The sequence below is a fragment of the Gavialis gangeticus genome, unplaced genomic scaffold (assembly GCF_001723915.1).
Source record: "Gavialis gangeticus isolate Ggan-Ray unplaced genomic scaffold, GavGan_comp1, whole genome shotgun sequence".
Taxonomy (NCBI): domain Eukaryota; kingdom Metazoa; phylum Chordata; order Crocodylia; family Gavialidae; genus Gavialis; species Gavialis gangeticus.
Genome location: NW_017728992.1, coordinates 41410636 through 41435288, shown reverse-complemented (window position 1 = coordinate 41435288; position 24653 = coordinate 41410636). Strand labels below are relative to the sequence as shown.

The 24653-nt window shown below is 39.7% G+C and overlaps 1 protein-coding gene across 2 annotated transcripts in view; it reads left to right on the top strand.

The window, feature by feature from the left end:
• The window catches only part of DROSHA (drosha ribonuclease III), a 122692-nt gene that overhangs the window by 20390 nt on the left and 77649 nt on the right, over positions 1-24653 (top strand). For both annotated transcript variants that reach the window (XM_019521541.1, XM_019521551.1), the window contains exons 6-13: positions 1191-1345; positions 4539-4619; positions 7100-7186; positions 7281-7367; positions 12659-12730; positions 15108-15189; positions 15963-16037; positions 22099-22268. In XM_019521541.1, the coding sequence (XP_019377086.1) occupies positions 1191-1345; positions 4539-4619; positions 7100-7186; positions 7281-7367; positions 12659-12730; positions 15108-15189; positions 15963-16037; positions 22099-22268 (809 nt within the window). The remainder of the gene's footprint in view (positions 1-1190; positions 1346-4538; positions 4620-7099; positions 7187-7280; positions 7368-12658; positions 12731-15107; positions 15190-15962; positions 16038-22098; positions 22269-24653) is intronic.

Here is a 24653-nt window from a genome sequence, read left to right as displayed (position 1 = left end):
GGTATACAGGTTCAGTTGCTTAAAGAGTTGAGAGTGGCTCCAATAATTGTTCCACTGTAAAGGCTAATTTAGACTGAGAACAATATAGCTTTAACTCTCTACCTCTGTTTCTTGCAGCTATGGGGCTTGTTGCCTCTCATGCTAACTCTTTGTATCAATGCTGGCTTGTTCTACAGTCAGACTGATTTTATTTTTGGGTATCAGATCTAAATTCCTACTTCAGCAAATGCTGTCTCTCTCTCCTGTTTTCCCTTCACACAGCAGTTGAATTACTATTATTTTTTTAAATGACAATGGGTTTCTGACAAACTCTAAGTCTATCACCAAATAGTGAAAAACAAATTGTACTCCATGAATTTTTGGAAGTCTGTCATCAGGTTATTTTAATTCTGAGCTAGTCTGTAGCTCTTGTCTCCAGTTCTCCAGTATAGTCACAAAGTTCCTGGAGTCGTCATGATTTTGCATAGTTGGTTTGCAGACTCAGAAAATCATTTAACTTGCATCTACCAAAAACATGAAATACATTCTTTAAAAAGATATTTACATTAAGTACAGAAACAAGTTCTGGTCTTGCAAGCATTTTCTGCTGCGTAACTCTGTCTTTGAGCAGTTCTGTTGAAGTCAGTGAATCTACTAAGACACATAAACATAGGCATTATGTTCAAGTGCTTGCTGATGCAGAGCATTAGAGAGAGAGTTAATTTTTGCTTTTCAGTGGAAAAGGTACATAAAGTATATATAGGTTCATCAGCTATAAGGTTCATCAACTGCTATGTATACTCAGATCTTTTTCTGTTGTTTATTACCCTTTCTTCTCAGTGTTCGTCCTTTACCCTGAAAAAAAATAGAATAGCTTCAGTGAAGGAACATAAAGAGAAAGGGATAAAAGAGAGAGAATGGAGAGGAAAAACAGTGAAAAGGGGGTTTGGCTACATACCCAATATTCTGCTTAGATATTAATAAGCATGTGCAACTGATGCAGGCATTCACATTTAGCATTTGCTATGACTCTTTATGAAAAACATAATTGCTGTCAGTACTCCAGAGGGTCATTTTGAATGTCATGAAAGTCTTAATAACTTGCAGGGCTATATGCTACGTGCTGGGATGTTGAGAAAATTCATTGCTCTGGGAGAGGGAGAGGAAATGAGTTATTTTCTTAAGCTTAGCTATATTTTCTTATAAATCAGAGAGCTCCAGTGACTCAGACTGTGACTCTGAAGATGACAGCAGCTGTTCCAGCAGCTCAGATTCTGAAGTTTTTGATGTCATCGCAGAAATTAAGCGCAAAAAAGCTCACCCAGATCGTCTTCATGAGGAGCTGTGGTACAATGATCCTGGACAGGTATTGTATGCAGACATACAGTGTGGAACTGAAGGACTAACTTTGGGAAACTTGTAGTATGCTAGATGACACCAGTTTCTCCTATCCATGATGATTGTTTAACCCTTGTTGAACAGTACTGCATTGTTCAGAGAATGTCCATTTCAATCTGAAGTCTTCATGTGAATTCCATGAATCCTAGAGAATCTTTGCCTTGGATCATATCTGACTGTGTTTGTAAACTGAATTGCTGGGAATATAATGGTGCTATTCTATTAGCCTTGCAATAAAGGTACCAAGTTAAATATAGCCGTGAGAGAAAGACATCTTGTAGATCTGCATTACAAATGATTCACCGAAAAGTTCTCACACCATAATGATAAATAATGCTTTAAATATTCCGTTAATGCTCCTAATTTCTTGTCTAATGGTTCTACTGTAATTGCACACAGATTATAGTTCTCATTTAATGTAATTGGTTGAAATGTTGTTTGAATGTATACATTACACAGATATGTGGTCTTTGTTTGCAAATTTGGCATCTTCATCTTTCTTACTTAACTATTTTATGATCTGTGCTAACTCTTTGTCAGATGGCACCTTGATAAACTTGTTTTTCTGGCATTTTATTTGAAGCATGAGACTAGCACACAACAAATAATAGTGGCAGAAGATACTGCAATGCACATTGCTGCCATGATAATTCAAGATTATGTTGAATCTTCCATTATCAGCTATTATTTATACTGCTGGGATTTTTTTTAAGGAAAAACAGTGCTATTACTTTTAATTTTTTGATTTGTTTAGAAAACAACACTAGAAAACACGCAATGTGTTTAACTTTGAAAAATGAGCATATGTAGACAAATTGTATTTGTGCAGGAACTGAATGTTTCAAACTAGTATTGATTCATTCTGTACTACTATCTTTAGAACCACAGGCAACTGGTGCCTCCTGAGTCTTGGGGGGGTACCCGCAGAAACTGCCAGTGGCGGCGGCGGAGCTGGTGCGCATCCGCAGATGTCACTGGCAGTGTCGGCGGCAGGGCTGGAGCTGGCAAGCTACCACAGATGCCACCGTTGGTGGCAGGGCCGGAGCTGGCGAGCTCCCACAGATGCAGCTGGTGGTGGGAGCAGTGGGGATGGCCCTGTTGTGGGGCACGACGAGCTCCTGTAGACACTGCCGCCAGTGTTGGCAGTGGGAACAGCCCTGTCGGGGGGCATTTGCCCCCCCCCATGTGTTGCCTATGCTTAGTACATAATATGCACTAAAGGGAAGGAGGAAAGCATGGTGGTAGGGCCATGGAATGATTAATATTGGATATGCATGGTTACCCATGGTCTTCTATTGAAAAGAAATGTTCTTCAGGAAGCATCTGAACAGGGTCCAAAAAATCATTGAAATCTTATTAGCTACATACATTTATAAGAGAACTTTATTCAGTACTGTAATTTTTTACAGTGTTCAGAAATATAAGTGATAGCATTTTAAATGCAACAGGTCAGCATCCCCTGATGCTTAACAAGCTGCACAAAACGGAAATACCATCAAGCACTTTCTTCAGAAGAAGGGGCAAGAATCCCTTAATGTTTCATTTTTCATGCAAATCCATCTCCATTCTGAGCTTTTACTTCTACCTATTTTATGTCAAGTTATATCTAACTTAAATTTCTGGGCCCCCAGTCTCAATGATGTTAGTCAAATGCTAACCAAGAATAGGAATTAAGGTCAGACTTTTCAAAAGTGTCTGGCAAGTTTTGAGTTCCATTGGAGGGACCTGGTTTTCTGGAGGCATTTGAGCTGATTGAATGCTCATTTCTTTGTTTTGTTTAGCTGCCTCCATTGTTATGTCAGATTTGTAGGCAAGTGAGGAAATGAGCCTTCACTTTAGACTTGAAATGAGAATGTTTTACTTAACACCTTGATTCTTGAAGGATCGCAGAAAGTGCAGAACTGTATAAATGCAAAACACTACTGATCAGCATACTGGTATTCAGATCTGCACATTTAAGCACCCAAGGGGAGGGAACATGCACTACCTCTTACTTTCCCTTGCATGGATGTGTTATGATGATCTTCGAGGAAAATGTCAGATGAGCATTCTGCACATGAACCTTCAAACTGGACTGCTTTTTTTTCCCCCTCAGGCCATATGGAGTCCATGCCCAATGTGCTTTGTTGGCTTTTAGTCACTGAGACACCCTAGCCTTGTTTCTATTGACTGACAATGTCCCACCCACCACGGAACTGTGTTGGGACTGCAGACTGCTTGTACAGGTATGGTAGATCTCGTGGTCATTTTTTGGTACAATATTGCAGTTTTTTGAAGGTTTTTTTTTGCTTTTTTTTTTAAAGACCCTGTGGGGTATAAATCATAAAAACAAAATGAAAAAAAAAACTTTAGAAAACTGTAAAAGGGGAGGAGAGGAACTTAATTCACTTCTCCAGGCTGGCTCTGGTCTCTACCGCGGTTCTGTGGTGAGTGTGACGTCACAGCCAGAAAGCATGCTAGAGTGTTTCACTAACTGGAAGCTGACAGTTTGCAGTGGGCTCAGACTTCGCAGGCCCTGGAGGTAAAAAGGAAGAGGTAAGCTTCAACTTTATATATGGTCCATTGACATGGTTATTTGGTGCATTCACTGATGTAATTCTAAAGCAGTTAGAGGTTTTTTTTCCCCTTTTTATTCATTTGCAGGTTACTTTTTAAAGATTCCACTTTTTTTCTCTAAAGTTCCAAATACAGCCTCAGACCTTAAAAATGTATATACATATACATGTTGCATACATTAGGGGAAATCCTGGACTCGTATTCGCTTTCATCAGGCACAAGTTTTCAGCCAGTAAATGAACTACTTCTATGTGTAAAGTGCAGTTTTTTGAGCTCTGTTAGCTGTAGGTGGATGGCAAGTCATTCTAACAAAAGAAATAAAAAAGATTGGCGTGATAGTAAAAGGGTGCCATTTTACTGACATTGTTGTCCCATCTTTTGCTTCACACAATTGCCGTGAAATTTTAATGCTGCTGTGCAGTTTTCTTATATCGTCTACACAGACTGTTTGCAGCTTTATTGGTTTCAGAATGTCCACTTAATCTCCTAAGCATGACAGGCTTTTAGGAGCGTCAGCACTCATGACATTAAAACCAATATGCTTTTCCAGACAACATCGCTTACCTTTTTTCAGTAAAAATAGAATTCTATTTTGTTTTTGACAGATGAATGATGGACCACTATGTAAGTGTAGTGCAAAAGCCCGACGAACAGGAATAAGACACGGCATTTATCCTGGTGAAGAGGTAACTGGTTTAATATTGCATTTAGAAATACCAAATTGCTACAGGAGGCAGGTACCTGTTTTGTGCTGACTTCAATTGGTGGAAATTATTGTTTCAGAATAAACCATAGAGTAATATGAAATCAGATTTCTTATTGGTTGCATAGTTTTATATACTGGATGTGCTGCCTCTGAAAACGCCTTATAAAAAACTGGGGAGGGTATTTGCTGACCTTGTACAGTCTTCAGCTCTCTAAAGAGTCTATATTAATAGAAGAAAGAACGATTACAGAGCCACTGGCACTAACTTCCTTCATGATTGCACATCTTGACACTTGCTGCTTGGGTTCAGCATGGAAGCTGTCACTGGAAACTACTAGATGACATTTGATAATTTTGTGAGAAGAAAAATGTACTGAGATGTACCTCAAAATGTTGATTTCATATGCATAGGACAACTCCTGCTAAAAGAAATTGTTGTTTTCAACTGCAGAGGTAATAATTTTTTTCACTTGTATATTCTCTTCCATATCTTCATTTTTAGATTAGATTTAGATTCCATCAGACTTTTAAAGGAAATGCCGTGTGTTTATAAAGCAATCAAGGCTCATGGTAGAGGTGATATCTTTTATTGGACCAACTAAATTTTTGCGGAAAAAAAAAATCTTTAATTGCAAGCTTTCGAGCACAAACACCCTTCTTCAGGCATCGGAGAAAAGATTGTAAAACTTCTCCTGGACAGAAATGAAAGTTTTTTTCCACTCTTTTCTATGATGCCTGAAGAAGGGTGTTTGTGGCCACAAGCTTGCAATTAAAGAATTTTTTTTGCAAGAATCTAGTTCTAATAAAAGATACCACCTTTACCACAGGTCCTGATTGCTTTTTGCTCTAGACCAATATGGCTACAACCTGCATACTTGACACATGGAAAATATTGAATTTCAGTCTTGTGTTCATAAAAGTATTCAAGAGTATGTGTGCTGTTTTGAAAATCCTGGACTTCGAAATCTCAGTGTACTGCACTTACACACACAAGTACATAATTCAATCAGTGGCATAATACAATGCCACTTCCAATTTGTTGCCTGTTGCTTCCTTATAACTGATACTATAACTTCCTTATAACTGATCTGCACATTAGGCAAGTACATAAACTACTTAGCTGCATAGCAGCTTTCATTTTAGGTCTCTGCTTTGTAGCTTTAATTTTACTCTGGCTAATGCATAAATATGTTATAGGGGAAGCAGCTGTCCAAGAACTGCTTTTAGAAATTTTGAAAATGAGAGGACACTAGTCATTTTCAGGAATACCATCTCTCCTCATTTTTCAGGCAGCTTCCTATTTCACAGCTAGCTCAGGTGAGCCAATATTACACCTCAGTCAGTGCACATGTAGCATTATAATCTACAATTCGGGGCATTTATGAAGCCCCACAATGCTATACTTCAGGGAGAGACACCCCCTCACAGTGAATCCAATATATTTCAAATTTTTTCCTAGCAAAAATATTTCTTTCAATTAAATTTGCTGAGAGGACAGTGAAGAGGCATTGGTATAGCTAGAACAAGTTTTATTATACATAAAGTTGTTCTGGACTAAAACTTATATGATTAATAAACCCCTCCTCAGAGAATTCCCCTTGATTCTTAATTTTAGGAAAGTAGAGGGACCAGTTCCAATACCGAAAAAAAATAGAGAATTCTTAAATGTATCTTTCCAAAATTATTTTATCATGTGTAGAGGAAATGTTAATAGAGATACAGTGCTCTCTATTAAATGCAACTCTAGTTTCATTGATTGTATAAACTGTTCATAGGCCTCTCCATATTTAGACCTAGTCATTCACATTTATTTAATTGGAAGCCATTATGTTCTGGTAATTAGAGCAGGACACTGGAACTGGGATGGGTATTCTGTTTTTATCAGTGATTTTGGGCTAGTCACTTTAATTTCTGAAAACCTTAAGTTTTTTTTCTTTCTGTTAAGTGATGATCTTTTAAAAATCTTTTTAATGTGCACTGAAATCCTTTAATGAAAGCTAAGTGTAATATATCTATCTATATTGATATAGATAGATATGGATATAATACTACACTTAGCTTTCATATATATAGATATATATAGATAGATAGATATAGATATATCTCTTAAAATTATACATAACTTTTTTGTCAGAATTACAAAAAAGGAACTTATTCAAAAGAAAACCATTGTGACGCTTAAATAAGTGAATTGTGTGCAGGAAAAGTGTAAAGTGATATGAAGAATATATAAATTGTAGTTACCCAGTTCAGAGAATTGAAATAGCCGTTTTAGATGCTTATAAAAGTTTACTAAAAAATGTGTCCTGGTACCCCAGTCCCCCAAAATATAATTACAGTTCCCTGACTCTCTTTTTTCTTGTAAATATTTCACTGATATTAGAAATGTTTTATTTGTTCTTTTTTATCTAAAGTGTCTTTGACTCTCCCTAATAATTCTATTAATTTCTTTTCTATAAGCCTATTAAACCATGTCGCCCTATGACCAACAATGCTGGAAGACTGTATCACTACCGGATTACTGTGTCACCTCCCACAAATTTCTTAGTAAGTACTTTGTGAAGAATTCCAGCCAAGAGTTTTTGTTTTTTAGCTGAGGGTATATAACACTGCTGCTAATTTTATCTTATGTATTTTTTAGACTGATCGACCAACTGTTATAGAATATGATGACCATGAATATATTTTTGAAGGATTTTCTATGTTTGCACATGCCCCACTGACAAATGTAAGTACACTTATTCTTATATGCACAGTGGTTGTCTAGAAAACAGGCTATTTCTGTCCTTTCAATAACACTTCTATAAATCACTGGTGCACATGCTTTGAGAAGCTTCCTGTCATTTTCAGTGTATCAGTGGAGGGTGACATTCGTGCTAATGAGTCTCAGGTTTTGTCCTGACTAACTGGTGTAAGAATTCCTTTCATAATGTGAGTGAAGTTTTAATAGGCAACAGAATAACATTTTTACAAGCGTCAAGGTTTGGAAGTGAAATAAACCATGCTATAACTCATTAAAACTGTTAATTGGCTTTAAATTGGATGATGGTTTTTTTAAGTTGAGAAAGTTCTTAGGAAAGGAAAACTAATATTTTGAAAAAAGAAAATGGGAATGAATTAGTGCAGTATTAGTATTACTAGTACCTTTTTAAAAATAAAAAAGACGTGCTGTCCCTAAGAGGAGGATTTAATAAATTCTCCAAGTTTTTAATGCCAATTTGTTTGCCCATTAAATTATTAATAAACTTGTATATAGTTTTTTGCTTTAAGTATTTAGATTCCATTGGTTTGCAGCCTTCGTTTAGAATCCTGCTTCAAAAATGGGTGTCTTGGTACCATATTATCTTTTTGTTTCTCAAAATCAAAGCACTTAACCTCATCTGAATGAAAGCCCCTGCATGTTTATAAAAAAAAACTGCATGTTTACAAACCTAAGTTCAAAAGATACTTATAATTTATGCTATAGTTTCAGATAACATGTATTGCAGGGGTGGGCAAAATATAGCCTGCAAACTGGATCTAGCCTGCCAAGGGAGTCTTTCCGGTCCCTGAAAGGTCTCTTAGCCCCACCCAGCCCAGGCGCAGTACATGTGGTACAAGCAGCTCATCCCACTGCCGCTCCGTGCACAGCAGGGCAGGGGCAACGCAGCGACAAGCCTCAGCTTCCACTCAGCCCCTGCAGCGGCAGCTCATTCTGCTTGGTTGCCACTGCCAGTGTCACAGCTGTCACCACTGAACCCAGACCTGTTGCCCAGGCGCTGCCCCATCTTCCCTGCACTCACTGTGAGGGGTGCCAGACAGGGTAGTTGGGCAAGGTCTCCGTGAAGTCTGCCCTGGGAACCCTGTGGGCAGGGTGTACTTGGCTGGGCAGATAGGATGGGGCTGCAGGTAGGTGGGGAGCGGCATCCAATAGTAGGATGAGCAGACAGGGGCAAGATCGTGGGGTGGTGACAGTGCAGGGCCTGGGGCAGAGCCATGATCTGCTCCCTGCGCATCCCTCCCTGCGGAACTGGCACCTATCACAGGGATGTTCAGGGAGCAGATAGCGGCACTGCCCTGGGCCCCAACCTTGCGCTGTCACTGACCTGCCATCCCAGCCCTACCCACCCGCCTGCTCATGGCTCCATCTCATCCTACTGACTAAGCGTGCCCTGCCTGTGGGTTCCTGGACCAGTCTCCATGCAGACCTCTCCAGCCTGCTCTGTTCAGTTCCCCCAGCAGTAGATGCAGGGCAGATGGGCCTGGGGCCAGACAGTATTGATTGCCTCCCTCCTTCCCTCCCTCTGGCCTGTAATAGCTCACCAAAACTCCTTAAGTGGTCCTCCAGTGCAAATAATTGCCCATCCCTAATTTGCTGCCTTTTCTACAACTGCATGGATTGGAAGCTCTGATTATTATAATTGAAAGAAGCTACAAAGAAAATATTTGTTGACTTTCTTTTGATTTGCTTTCGTTTGTTTTTTTTTCCCCGAATGACAAAATTTCAGAGGTTTTCTGCCATTATAATTTGAATTTGTGTGGAATCATTTAAAAAAATAAAGATAAATTGCTTACATTCCCTAACCTTTTGCTTTTCTGGTACTCTAAGTATTTATAGGCATATAAAGAGGACTGGGCACAAAGCCATCCGTTTTGGATAGAGCAGAGACACTTTGACAGATAATATAACTAAGGATCAAAGAGCCTTTTACTTTTAGAATCTGGTCCATTCTAATGGAGGTATAACTCAGAATTGTGGGAAATGGGAAAGAAAATTATCACTGTCTTTTACTGCAGAGTTTGTGGTTTGGGAATAAAACTATTGGAACTAAATTAGCAGTTCTCCTGTACAGTTTTTGTTAACTATGTGAAAACAAGCATAGTTATGCATGCATAGCAGCATGCGATGATTCTGATAAAATTACTTCTCTTTTATTTAAGACATACAGCCATTAAGTAATGCCATTTAGTTTTGGGTTTTTTTTTCCTCTAGTCCCAACTGCTCCCAGAGATGCAGGGCCTTCACAAGGAGAATTTGTATGCTCGTTGTGAAGCTTTTGACATCAAGCATGTGGGAATTGCCATTTCAGAGGCATTCAGGACAAGCTCGATAAAAGGCAGATGGCTAAGTATAGCTTCCACATGGTGCTCTGCAAGAATGGAGATAACATAACAAAATTTTTTAATGACACAAATTTGCATAGCTTGGGGAGATTTTGCCCACAATCTGCAGCTCTTTATCAGAGATGTTTATTAGCTGAGCTGGTCAAAAATTAGGTAAAATGATTTGTCAAATCATACGTTACCTAAGTAATCTGTCATTTGTGTAATAATATCCACCCAGATTTTAATAGTTTTATTCTTTGAATGTTACTCAGCTAGAAGTACTGTTCCACTTTAAGTGCATCTGTCCAGGAAGAACTTCTTTATGGTTATTTTGGAAGTTGCTCGTCTATTTCAAGTACTACTTTTCTGTTTTCTCTATTATTTCTCAAAATAGGATTGGTTATTTTCTTAGTTTTAAATCAATCATCCTCATTTAGTTCTTGTTTTTTTTCTGAGTTTTGTTTTAAAAGAGCCAAGAGTAGATGGGTGAAATCGCTAAGATAGTGGCATCTGGAACCCTACTAGAAATGACTACACATGGCAGAATCATGTATGGATTAATATTAGTGGGTCTTGTATGGTTACTTGTGAAAGAATAAGCCCTTGAGGGCTACAGGGGGAGGTGTAGGAAGGCAGGTTCTAATACCTGAGTTGAGTTTATTAAATTTAGTGCAGGTCTGTAAAGGTGTAGGCTTCCAACCTGCATGCATCTCCCTTCCAACCTGCATGAATCTCATTGCTGGATTGAGATGCTTAATTGCTTTTGTTCATGAATTGATTGCCTGAAATAGCTGTTCCAGAAGAAAACTAACCTAGGAACAGCCTGGGTTAAATAACTCCCAGAAGAGTCTCTTCTGGAAGAAAAAATGTCTGTACATATCATGGCTTCTCTCAGAAAACAACATTGTCATCCATCATTCCCCCTCCACACCAGGGAGACAGTGTGTGACTTGCTAGACTCTGCTGCTCCAGCAGGAAGGACTGCTTCACAGTCCCCACAGTGTGCTTCAGGGAAACACAGGCTGACAGTAGGCAGTTTGGGTCAGGTAATCAGGGCTGCTACCATCTGTCACCAGACAGACTAAGGAAGCCTGTGGAGTATGCTGAGATGTGTACAACTACCCCCCTTCCCCCGGGTCAACTTCAGTGTCAGCACTGCAAGCTGTCAACTCTTCATGGTCTTAACATTCAAATGTCTGTACATATGGTTCTTGTTAAGTTTCTCTACCAGGAGAACAAACCTGGGAGATTATTTAAATGTGTGGACTCAACAGTTGGAACATTTTGTTGTCTAAATAATTCTTAGCTTGTTCGCACACAGCAGTTAGAACATAGCAGCTTTTGAAACATTCCCCTTTGGAAAGGACTCCAAACATATGGTATTTACACCCTTACTCAGACTGGTGGTCTAGAAACCCCTAGGAAGCACAAAATCACAATTCTTTCCCAACCTATACCCTATTTTGTACTGTATATGAATGCAGTTTGTTTGGCACAAATTTATGATTACTGAGAGGTTATATTTTTATTTTTAAAATAGGAAAATAAAACTAGGTGGCATTTTGAAAGTAGTATTTGTACACAAAAATGTATAGAAGTCCCTTATACTGAAGACGACTGTAACTGATACACAGAAATTAGAGAGAAAAAGATTTTCAGTGTGTTTGTTTTTGCATTTAGCAACAATTTCCTCAGCTTTGTGGGTGTTCAATTCCATTTCATTTTTTATGGGCCAATATACAACATTTTCTCATGTCTGCTGTGTGGCACTAGCATATACTTTACCCTGGTCCCTCTAGAAAATATGCTTTCCAGTAGTAGCAGCAGCAGAATGGAAACTGAAAAAGCAGCAAGAAGGTGGAGAGGCACTAGAGTGGTTTGGCCTACATAGTTTTGAAAATGCTTTTGAGTATGTCCTCTATTCTTTCTGCAAATTCCATGGTAGTAATAGATTATATACGTGCAGAAGCAGATATGGGCACACGTGTATAAACGTATGTTATGTATCATACGTAAATATGCATTATCAATTGCATTATTGTATATTTTATATGATATCATTACTGATATAAAGCATTATTGCACAATATGATAATGATAATAATTTATGAAAGCAACAGCAGAATTTTTGGAGAAAGCCCTCTAACATTTTCACAGAGAATGAAAAATGAACAAATTCTATTCATGAGAGGGTGTGTTCTATCAGAAATTTGAATATTTTGCCATCAGGTAATTTGTTTAAAAATTAATATAATAGTTCTTTTTAAAAATAAATTGAGCGAACAGTTTCAGCAGATATGGTAAAAAATGGTTGAAATATTTTGCACCTATACAGTGCCCTTTTAAAGTACTTTTTGGACATAATGTATGTAAACCTATATATCTGTACTTCAAGCCCTTACATCTTGCTTCCATTACATAAAGGTGGGTTAGGACAGTATGGCTAATAGAATGGTAAAAACACTTGACCTCTAGGTCACTGGATCAATATGGCATGCTTTATCATCAACAGTAAATTCACATACAAACATTACATTTTCAAAGCAAGAGAAGACAGATCAATTGTTTTATTAAGCTTTGCTTCTTCTAAACAAAATATCATCTCCAGGAGATGGCGATATTTACCCATCTCTTGTAATCCTTCTTGTCACTCCTGTTGTTAAGACAGGTGAAGTCTTGGTAGTCATTTTTTCTCTGTCTCTTTTAGGCTTGCTCACTTGCTTGTTTTTGTGCATGTGCTTGCTTCCTCTCTCTCTCTCTCTTTCTCTCTCTCTCTTCCCACCCCCCTCCCCTTTGTATGAGCTCAGTGGGGCGGCAGTTTTAGTAAATGCCCTTTTCATCAGGTGGAAATACTAGGGGAGCTGAACTGTTTAAATGAAGCAATCAGTGCTGTATGTCTGTTCAAACTGAATGTCTGTTCCATTTTCCTTCCAGATTCCTCTATGTAAAGTAATCAGATTTAACATTGACTATACAATTCATTTCATTGAAGAGATGATGCCTGAGGTAAGAAGAATAATTAGTCAAAGAATCAGGTTGGGTTGAAGTATTGATATATGATAAAGGATTAAATCTAGTCTTGTGTGTTATGTCAGAGGCAGACTAAAGTCTGACTGTCTGGCTTGATGAAAACTTACATATATGTTTATAAAAGTCTAGGTATCTATCTGAAACACCATACATTAAGAAGGATATAAAAAATATATGGCCTTCTACAAATGTACTTCAGGCAACATGTCTCAGCTCAGTTTATATCCCTATTTTGCAGGTGAGGAAACTGAAGTACAGAGGGGTTGGTGACGTGCAAATTGCACTATTAAGTCTAGAAGCTGATTTTGAAATCCTAGAATAAGGCTATCTCCTATTATACCATTTTTACTCAAATATAAGATCAAGTTTTTCCCCACCCCCCTGGTTGCCATGTACCTGGTTTGCATATACATTTTTGGAGGATCCCAGGACTCATAAGAAGAACACCTGTTTCCAGTCACGAGTGGGGGCGGGGTGTGCTATTTAGTGCACAGATCCTTTGGGAGGTGGGTGCGGGTATTTGGAGTACACACACGTACTGAACAGTGCTGACCTATGGGATCACCATGGCTTGAAACACAGTTTTCTCTGCTAGGGCCCAGCCCAAAGAACTATATGGCAAATTATGAATCTTTTGTCTTTGGATGAATGTCATGCATAGTTTGCACTATATATGAGGAGGTGCCAGAGCACTGCTTAAAAGTGTGTTTATGGAGTACCTGTACTAATACTTGCAGCAATTTCAAAATAGGTAAACTGTGTTAATTGTGAATGAACTAAGTCTATGGGTGCTACGTGCAAATTACTACAGCTGTGGGTCTGGTAGTGAGGAAGGGGCTGCAGAGGAAAGAAGTTGGGGAGGCAGAGGACAAGAGGGGCTACCTGACCCTCCCACTTTATTTTTCCTGCTGTAGCACTGTGAGGGGAACAAATTCAAGGTAAATTTGTTGGTAATGAAAACCAACTATGAAGTTGATTAAACATAGCCAACACTGGGCTGACTATAAAACGTGTGGCCCATATTGGGCAAACATGGTATTACCACAAGATAGTTTTATTACCGATAATCAAGTGCAAATTAGATTCTGTACCTGGAAAATTAAAACAAATTTATAAATTTTCATTATATAGCTTCCAAGTATTGGAGTCATCTTATAGTCAAGTATATACAGTAGGTTTTTTGCCACCATAAATTCCCTGTTCATACAAACGAAGCAAATTCAGTTTATAACCTGGGCTTTTGTTTGTTTGTTTGGCTTTTTTCTTTTATTTACTAAAAGTAGTGTTTAGCTAGTTTTTGCAATAAATTGCTGAAATGGAATTTCATGCTTAGGTGTAAAAACACCCTTGCATATTAACTACAAAGACAGGATCAATGTTTAATTTAGTCACATATATTTACATATTTTTCCTGATTATCTGTCTTTTCTGTCACTCAGCAGTAAATTTAATCTAAATATATGCAAAAGGCCTAAAATTGCAAAACAAGATTAATGTGATTAACTTCTTGTTATTGAATCTCCTATGTTGCCTCCACATCTTGCTTCAAAATAATAAACTGAGCAAGCAAAATGGGGAACTTGACATTGTTGTTGGAGTCTGGTCGATTGCCTCTGCCTATGGCAGTGCTTCCAAACCTTATTTAATGATGCAGCCTGTCAAAAAGACTGTGTTCCTGGGTTTAGAATTTATTGTCTGCATCTTATATGTAGAATTTATATTGATCTGGCCTAGTATTTTAAGTAACGGTCCCTTCTTTTTTCAGACTGAAAGGAGTTGCTATTTGGAGTACTTTTTTTTCCCTAGTTGATGAGGCAAATTCCTTTTTCCTGCCTGCTCTTATGATCATAATCCTCAATTTGTGATGCGCTGATTTGTTGCTGTGGGAGTGGTAGTGATATTGCAGATGGTGATTTATTGGCTCTTAGCAAGAACAAGCAGGAGTAAGAAAATTACGAGAGAGGTTTTCCTTATAAATATATCATCTCTTTAGCTTACTCAGGTGAAAAGCTTTTGGCGCATAGTAAATTATCTTGTAGTCCTAAACTCATAATTTCTTCCTCTGCTGTGAATTTGGGCATTTAATAAAGAACCCACAATATGCATGGACAGTGCTTTTTGAAGAGGCCACTCTGTTGCCTAAGATGACTACAGGTATATCAATACACTTCTTAAAGCCAAGTGCTAAGAGAAAGTTAAAGATATAACAGACAGTTGTACTCATAATATTGACCAGTATTATTTGTGTTTAAATACTTATATAACAAATATGACCAGTCATGAGACCAGCATTATTTGTGTTGAAATACTTGTATAACAATATCCTGGTTTCATTGTATTTTTTTCCCCCCAGAATTTTTGTGTGAGAGGACTTGAATTATTTTCCTCGTACCTGTTCAAAGATATTTTGGAACTCTACGACTGGAACCTTAAAGGTAAATATAATTTACAAAATAGTAAATGTGGAAATACCGTGTATATTAATTACAAATTCAGTTAGTTATGGCTTGCCATTAGACCATCCTTTTCCTGAAGAAGGGCATAAAGAAACAAAATTTAATGTTTTAATTTTAAGCAATAGGGACAAGTTTCCAGTTTGTATTTACCAAGAGAGTACAGTTTATTTTATCTCTTTCTTTAAAAACTAGTAATTTCAAGTATGTTGAGGTTTCTTTTTCCTGTAAAGTTTTAAATAATGCAACGGGAAGGGAGAAGAAACAATAACATAGGACATCTTATTTTTTCCTTAGTGTGACTAAAGTTAAACAATATTATTTTGAAGTACAAGACATATCATGATACCAGCAAGCTCATTATTCATGTGTTTTTACAAAACTTCTATAGTGCATTATGAAAGCAGAATTCCTTCCTTTCCATAACACTGCTTCAGAATAAAACTGAAAACATTGAAAGAGAGGAAGGGGGAGAGAGGTCCATCAAATCCTATTTTTCCTGACCTCTTAAAAAAATGATTTGTGACTACAGTTGATCACATGGAAATTTTTGCTATGTGGTATGCAAAATTACACAGTGGCTTTTTATTTTTACGATTATGTACTTAGATAACTTTGCAGTTCAAAAAATCCTTGGCCACGTTGAATTCAATGGTAAACTTTCCATGTAATTCAGTAACACCAAGATTTTACCTGTGGTTCTTGTCAACGTGTGTTCAAAGTCTTAATTTTTTTCAATGATTTTTTTATTTAAGGTCCTTCACTTGAAAATGATTCTTCTTGCTGTCCAAGATTTCATTTCATGCCACGTTTTGTGAGATTTCTGCCAGGTATGTTTATAAAATGTAATTTTAGGGAAAGGGAGCTTTAACTCTCTTAGACCTTTTTCTTCAGAAAAGGAAAAACCTCGTATGACTGAAATCTGTTGCTCCAGTTATAGTCTATGGTAGGGGTATCAAATTCATCCGTGCCTTATGGCATGGATGAGCAGCATGAGGCTGGTCTGCTGGCTGGATCTCCTTCTCCCTTCCCCTCCCCCAGTGTACCTGATCTAGTGGCTGCTACAGGTGGTCTGGGATCAACTCTGCATGCAGCATAGATCACAGAGCAGCTGAAATAGGTGCTGCGTGCAGCACAGTTCATCAGGAATGGCAGGCATGCTGCATGCAGTGGCTGCTCTGGCTGAACTGCCCTACACAAGCACGTACCCCAGCAGTTCTGGAACTGCACTGCACATGGCACCTGCTCCAACCAGTCCAAGACCCATGCCTTACGTAGCACAGATCCCAGACAGGCTGAAGCAGGTGCCATATGCAGCTCCCATCCCAGAAGGAATGCCACTCTTGGTCTGTCTGGCCAGGGCAGCTATCACATACAGCATGGCTGCTACTCTGGCTAGACTGCACCACACATGGCATCTGTTCCAGCCACTATAGGTTCCATGCTGCACACAGCATGGGTCCCAGACCAGCTGGAGCAGACAGCAGGTTGGGTTTGCTGGGAGAGGCATAAGGGGAAAAGGAGGGGGTCCAATGGCCCAGTCTGGCCTGCAGACTGGCCCTGCTCATGGTTGTGTGCTATGCAGATACAAACACACCCGGGGCAGCACTGAGAACCAGATGGCAAGACTCTCCAGGCTGCAATTGGCCTATGGCCCAATGTGTGACACTGCTGGTCTAAGGATTTAACAGAAGCACTTTGTTAATTCATTAGGGAAAATTTTATTTACAGTCCAAAGAGCTAGTGACTTGATTTTCTTTTTTTAAACAAAAGGATAGCTGTCAGGAGCAGGAGAGGGGGAACACAGATGGCTATACCGAGAGAAACACAGATGGCTGTACCAAGAGAAAAACACCAGCTTGACCCTTAGCCAAGACAAATATTCAGTGTAGGAAAAACTATATCTCATCTTGTAGAAAGAGCCATTATAGGAGTTTCACACATCTGTGATGTTGGGGTACAGGAAAAATATCATAGCTCTATTGTATATTTTCAAGGCTCCATTGACTTCACCAGCTAAGACTCTGCCCCTGCTCATTCCAGATTTGTCTGCAGAGAAATATGCATGAAATAAGAGATGTACGTACTCTTCATAGTCAAAGATGTAGTATTACATAAAGTTGACCTAATTTCCTGATCAAAATACTACCAATACCTGTGCGAAGAAGGAGGGCAAAGTCCAAATGGGCAGATTCTATTTTCATTATAGAAAGTAAACTTCCCCTGTTTGCTTCTCTGAGCAGAGAACTGTGCATTTGATAGATTCTGTGAGACTGTTTCTGACTTCATGCAGTATTAAGGTTTTAATTTTAATGGTTTGGTTCCAAGAGCAAGTGAGCCTCAAGGGTTAGTGACTGCTCCATCTAGTGCCATGGCAGAAGACTGTGGTATAAATTCATCTGGATTTCCCTCCAAAGATGCTGTTCTATCACAACCATCATTTGCACCCATCTCTATTTGGACTGGATGTAGACTGAAATGTTCTGTGCTGAAGAAAATTAAGTCTTGAGTCCCTATCCCCTTTGCACTTGGAACCTATTTGTAGCTAAACCAGGTTCATATCTGAATTGACTTCTCACTGTAGACAGAGTATTAAAGGAGCTTATCACTGCTGTTTCTCAGCAGTCCTACATCCTAGAAGGGCATTCAGTCAGAAGCAAAGCTCTGGTGTTAGCTAGCAAACATTAGTTCAGTCTGTTCATGTAGTTTTATCTGTGGCCAATTGCTTGATCTCATCACCAAATGAAAATGTTTGACCTACCCAGAGTATTTAACCTTTTTTTATTAGTCTGTTTGTTTTCTAGTTTAGAAGTTAACTCATTCTTTATTGGTAGGTTGGTTCATTTGTGCTGGAATAAATCTTCTTGAATGCACTAGAATTTAGTACTATGGATGCGTAGTGTGAAACATCTTATCCATTTCTGTTTTTGAGGATCTCAGTGTCTGTCTGAGCTATTATAAAATAGATGCTTTTCCTCGGTACTGCTCCACATACACTGTTCTTTGTCACTGTGCTGACAGTTTAGAATCTCTCTGGGAGATACTTATTTTTAGCAAGTTTAAGTTACATTATTATTCTTTCTCCAAGGAGACATTCTTGGAGCTTATTAATCTCTACAGAGTGGGAATCTATTGCCCTCCGGTATATTCGCAGCAGGTTATTTATCTATACTACTTGTTCTTTTAAGATATATTGATGCAATAGATCCCCACGTGTCCGGTGACTGCCTCCTTAGAGATAGGAATGAGTTGTTGGGTTTTTTTCCTTTCTTGTCATATTTCTTTCACACAGAGTAAAGAGATACCATTTCTAGCTGTCCCTAGGTTAGTGGGGGTGACAGGCACGATGGCTCTGAACTTTGAGCTAATCAAACAGGATTTGCTGAGTGTCATTGACATGAGAGCTATGGAGCAGTAGTCTCTTGTAACTGCATTTATTTATTTATTTATTTATTTTTGGAATAGACAAGAAGAATCTGTTACAAAATAGATAGGTTTGTTTGGGGTTTTTTGGGGAAAATGGTATTGCCCACAAACATCAGTTGCTTAGTCTGTGAAGAGTAGAAAAGGCTGCAGGAGACCAGAGTTCAAGAACGCTATTTAGTGCAATCATCTTTGTTAGATAAACTGGTTCCTCCTTTTGTAAACTTCGTATTTTATTTATGGAATATGAGTAAGTTGATGCACATACTGCAGTTGCTGGTAGTTATTGGCCACTCCTTGTCAAATGAATATTCGTTATTGATAATGAAAGCTACCTGAATCTAGTAACCTGGGTCCTTTATATGGGAGTACTATTCAAATTTAGAAACTGTGTTTGTGTTTCAGGTGATCAGTTCAGATGTGTATTTACTGCTTTTATTTATTAAAAACAATTAACCACAACAAAAATTGGGTATGAATCTATTATATAATCTCATTTTACTAAAGAGACTTCTAGAAGTTTGTGAGAATAAGTCCTGTTGCTGACCTTCTGTGATCTTGGTCTTGTCTTCGGTGCACAGGTCAAATCCAGACTGGTATAAGAGAATCAATCAATATATTTTAGGTGGAAATCAGTTTAAATTTCCTTGCCCCAAAATGGTGATTCAATGAGATTTTATTTTTATACTTGCTTTTCAGCATACTGAGAGGTAGTTAGCTGGGTTAGTGTGAAGTCAGGCAGAAGACAGAAGTGGAGTCTCGTTTTACCTCTCTGAATTGGGTAGCATCCTGAAAGGACTGAGTGGCACATTCTAGACTATTACAGTATTAGGGTAGACTATTAGGCCACATCCAGATGAGCAGGGGCGTGTGCTTGCAGTGGCACAAATAGTAGCAGCACAACTTTGTGCCACTACTTTGTGCCTTAGCACATGCACCTGCACGTCAAGGTTCCCTCTAAGCTGCGAACAATAAAAAAAACTTGCCGCACAGTAACTTTTTAATGCCATACACCTGCCCAGAGAGGAGCTGGGCTGTGGCTTCCTATAAACTTTGGGCGTGGAGTGCGGCAGAGGCACCAGGGCTGGCACAGGACACTTACCAGTGGTAAGTTACCGCTTGGCTGCACGGGGGCCGCTTCGCTCCACTCCTCTGCTCTGCTCCACTCCTTACTCCTCACTGCGCTGGCATCCCTGCAGGGAAGGAGAGCAGCGTGGGGCAGGCAGTGGCTCCTCCCCGAGGTGAAGTGGGGCAGGAACGGGGGCTGGGGCAGAGCCAGGCACCACGCGGGCTCCGCCAGGTCCAGGGAACTGCTCTGTTCCCCAGCCCCTTTGGGCGAGCTTTGCCCTGAGCCCCGACGCCACATGCCTTCCCGTTCCGGGGCGGTTGGAGGCATGGAGAACCTGCCTTGTGAGAGGAGATTGGTGGGTCATAGCCCCAGGCTTCAGGACTTCTGCTGATCACCTGAAGGAGCAAGGAAGAGCTTGCCCCTCTCAGCTTTAAGCTCTGGATATTGGCTACAGCCAGAGGTGGGAGACGGGTTGCAAGAGGTGGTGCTAGTGCCCCCAGAGACCTCCCAGGTGCAAGGACTGTGGGGGTTTTGCCTGCCTCTAGCATGGGGCATGGTCAGCTGTCTAGGTCTCTTTGAAAACATCTTGCCCTGCCACTGCCATGGCAAAGGTCTCAGTGCTCCTGTTGTATGCCCCACTCCCATCCTGTGGCCCACAGTAGAGTTTTGGGGCAGGGGCTGCCCTGGACCTACAGTGTGTGAAAGGGGCTGGAGTGGATGTTGTGGACCCCTTTGCACAGTTTTCTGCCAGCATGTATAGGGGCCCTGCCTGGGATTTCCCAGCAGGTCCCTTCTAGTCTTATGCTCCTGAATGCAGGCATTCCTCTGGCATGTGCCAAAAGGGGGAGCTGGGACCAGTTTGGGAACAGATCGCAGCAACGGGCTCACAGCCCACAGTGGTGCACTCACGGACCGAAGCAGCACCTTCACCTGTTGCTACACCTTAGAGGGAACACTGCTGTATGTGCACTTTGTTGTGGGACAAATTATCCTACTGTGGCAAAGTTTCCTTGCCCTGCTCCTTCCAGCTCCTGGTGTGCTGGAGCAGCTGAGATGCAACTGGAATAGCACCTGGGGCATGCTCTAGCCAGCAGCCAGAGTTTCTCACTGGAGGAACAAGCCATTTGTTCTGGTGCATATCATTGTAGTGTGCTGTGCAGGTTTTTTTTTTTTCCAGTGCTTTTTTTTTTTTCTACTGGAAAATTTCGGTAGCAAATTTTGCCCCCACACTATAAATTTGCAGTGTGGGGCACATTTTACCATTCCATGGGTGCGGTTTGTGATATCATGGAGAGGTTTGTGGCACCACAAACCACACACCCCTGCTCGTCTGGACATGGTGTTACGGTCTTTGTGCTGTAGCAAGTTTCCCATATTGTTTCCCAAATAGTTCCTATTTTCCTGTTTAGGATTTGAAATCTAACTAATATTGAGGTAGGGTAGTGGCTGGATCAGATCTCCAATTTATTGAAGGGGAATGCATCAAAAGCTTCTGCTTCTGCAGTGATGAACCCTTTCACCTGAAGATGTCTCCATATTTTCAGATTAACTTCTTGTTGTTTAAGGAAGATATTCAAGACTTCCACCAATATTAAGACATCTTTTGCACTGAAATTAAGGTATATTAAGACTCAAATATTGTGTCCTTTACTCAAACATTTCTTCCACTCAGAAGTCTACATAGAGAGTTGGCATCTGAGTGATGCCTCTCCAGACCAGCATGAATTAACATTCACATTTTTAGTTTTTGTGCCCATAACTGGCTGCCCAAACCAAGTCAGGTGCTTTTATTATTGTATCTCCTCACAAAACAACATTTTTGTAAAGTGCATTTCCTGATGCCTCAGAAATCATTAACAGTTTTCACATGCACTTGGTTCATCCAGTGACACCATAAGTTCAGGCTACTCTCTAGTCTTTGTTACTGCACACGTAACACATAAGCACTACACATTAGCTTGTAATGTGGGAATAACTTATTGAATACATCCATAAATGTCAAATAAAATTCTTCACTGTTCCTCAAGAAAGCCACATAGTGTCTAAAGACTTTTTAACTATTGTTGTAAAAGACATGATAAAATGGAAAATGGATTTGGACCATATAACTTATGGTTCTACATGCTGGTTTTAAAGCCATTTGGCCAAATAGGGAACTTTAGGTTTTCAGTGAGATTAAACCATTATTCTTTCTATCACTAATATTATTGTTCCTAGTTTAGCAAATTTAAGCATTTATGCCTGCGTACAGTTCGTGAATAAAATGTTTCTTACTAGTCAGTTCTTGGAGCAGTTCACACTTTATTTTGCCCATTCTAGTACTTTTATTCTTGATGTATTATTTTCCTTTAAGAATGTTTTGGAATATTTTAATGCACTTTTTAATTTCTGTTGTCAAGATGGAGGCAAAGAAGTGCTGTCAATGCATCAGATTCTACTTTATTTGTTACGCTGCAACAAAGCTTTGGTCCCTGAAGAGGAGATTGCCAACATGCTTCAGTGGGAAGAACTTGAATGGCAGAAGTATGCAGAGGAATGCAAAGGGATGATAGTTACCAGCCCTGGCATGGTACTGTGAACATTTTTGATTTATAAACAAGCCATGTATGCACCCTGATCTTGTCTGAGTAAGTTCTGTGTAGGTCACATTAGAAAGGGAGAAGGAAGCCAGTAAAGCAACATGCCCCTTCCAGTCTCAGAGCGGTTGGAGCAACTGCATTAAAAGTATGCTGAACTGAGTAGAATTAGAGGCAGAATGTAATAAACGTACAGAAGTCTGACTTGATCCAAGACTGTGGAAAAGTTCATATTTTGTTGCCTTGATTGCTAGGATATTTGCTTGGAGCTGAACTATCAAAATATACGTTGAAATGACTCTGGTTTAAGTAAGTGGGACTTCAGTTTTCTTCCCTCCCGTATATGTTTTACGATGGTTTTAATTAATTGATCACAATCTTTTTTTTTTTATTTCACCATGAGCCTGGCTCATTTACAGAATTGGTAGTTATTCAATATTTATTTGAATTCTCCTCAATCAATAAGTAGTTCAATCCTTTATTTCGGGGCGTCAAACATGGCCCACAGGCTACCGGCCTGGTTAAAGGAAGTGGCCTGCTGCAGAATCCAGGGCCCTTGAACCTCAGTGTACACAGCAGTCTGCAACAAGATGGAGAGCAATGGCTGACACAGCTTCAGTTGCCTTCCTTCCACTTTGCTCATCTGCACTGCCATGGCCATACCTCTCTGGCCCCTGGACCCTGCCTATAACGTGTGCTACAGCTAGAGCTGATACAGAGCATGAAAATATGAAGCTGGTGTCATTGCATGGGGCAAACTATGGAAGCAGCTCTGGATTTGGCACAGAGTGTATAATAGGGGCTGGAGCCTCATGCCCTAGATCAGAGCTGGAGTTACCACCACCATGAGCTGCAGGTCATAGTTGGAAGTACTGCCATTACCACAGCTTCCTCATGCCTTATTTAATTATGCCATCCAAACTGCACTAAATATGCAGTTGTTACTTTCCTTCTGTCTGGGTTTTAGAAGGCTTTCACTATAATACCTGAGTTCTGACTAATGTCAACAGGCATCCCAGTAACATTAGCTAGGTTTTCCCCATTTTATACATTGGGTGTTGAAGTGAAGAAAGATTAAAAGTATCCATTACTTCTATTAAATATGTTACCAAAAATATACACTAATTTTGCATGCATAACTTGAAACACCTGGGCCTGGAATTTTTGGAGCATTCAATATTTTATGGCACTGTCTGTATTGAAAGATTGCTCCAGTCAACAGCAGCCCCTCTGCAAATACATCCCTACATATCTGAATTCTGCACCTAGAAAATGAGCATGGAGTTACTGGGTATCTGAAAACTCTGGTTGCTTGGCTTGCCCAGCATCAGCCAACATCTCAGTGGTGGGGAAAAAAAGATTAGAAATCCAGTACTTTAGGCTGGGTTTTTGGTTGTAGCTGTGTTTGTCTAAGGACATAGGCTGGCAGGGTTCTTTGAGTAGATGTGATATCTTTTATTAGACCAACTGGGTAGCTGGAAAAAAGTTCTTGACAAGCTTTTGGACTCAGTAACCCTTCTTCAGGCAAAGGGAGTCTGCTGTTCTGAGACTCCAAGAAATGAGAGAAGCTGAAAGTGTGGCAGGATGTCAGTGAGAATGTAAATAGTTAGAAATTAGAAAATCAAAAGGTAAAGCAGAGAGGGGACAGTGAAAAAGCAGGGGGTGGGGAAAGGCTAACGGGAGACATTAGTGATAGAATACAAGGTAGAAAAGAGGCAGTCTGTGAAAAAGGAAATAGTTAGAGATCAGGAAAACAGGAATGAGAGGAGCTCAATGTGTCAGACAATGTCAGTGAAAATTGAAATGGGTAAAATTGTAAAAAGAAAAGGTAAAGCAGGGGAGGGAGGGGGAAGAAAGCAGGGGAAATCAGGATTCTCACTGACATCCTACCACACTTTTAGCTTCTCTTATTCCTTGCAGTCTTAGACCAGCAGAGACTCCCAATGCCTGAAGAAGGGTGACTGTACCCAAAAGCTTACCAAGAACTGTTTTCCAGCTACTCGGCTGCTTTAATAAAAGATATCACCAATACTCTAGGCTGGCATCCAAATTCCTTAATCTCAAGACCATCTTTTCTGTTTCTGCATCTCCCCCTTTTCGCTTAGTACTTCCCTTCCAGCTCACACAGCAAATGAGCCAGGTGTCTTACAGACAGCAGCCTGCTTTGCTTCCTAACCAGCAATGTATCATTTCCACAGAACTGTCCATTCTGTGCTCTTGGAAAAGCCATATCACTGATACGGCCATATCACTGATAAGGTAGCATCCTGAAATTCAAGTCCCTTTTTCAAAGAATGAAGATATCAAAGTCTCCTTACTAAAATGGTTTTAATTTTTTTTTTAACTTGGGCAGCCGAAAAGATGTACCTTTCCTTAAT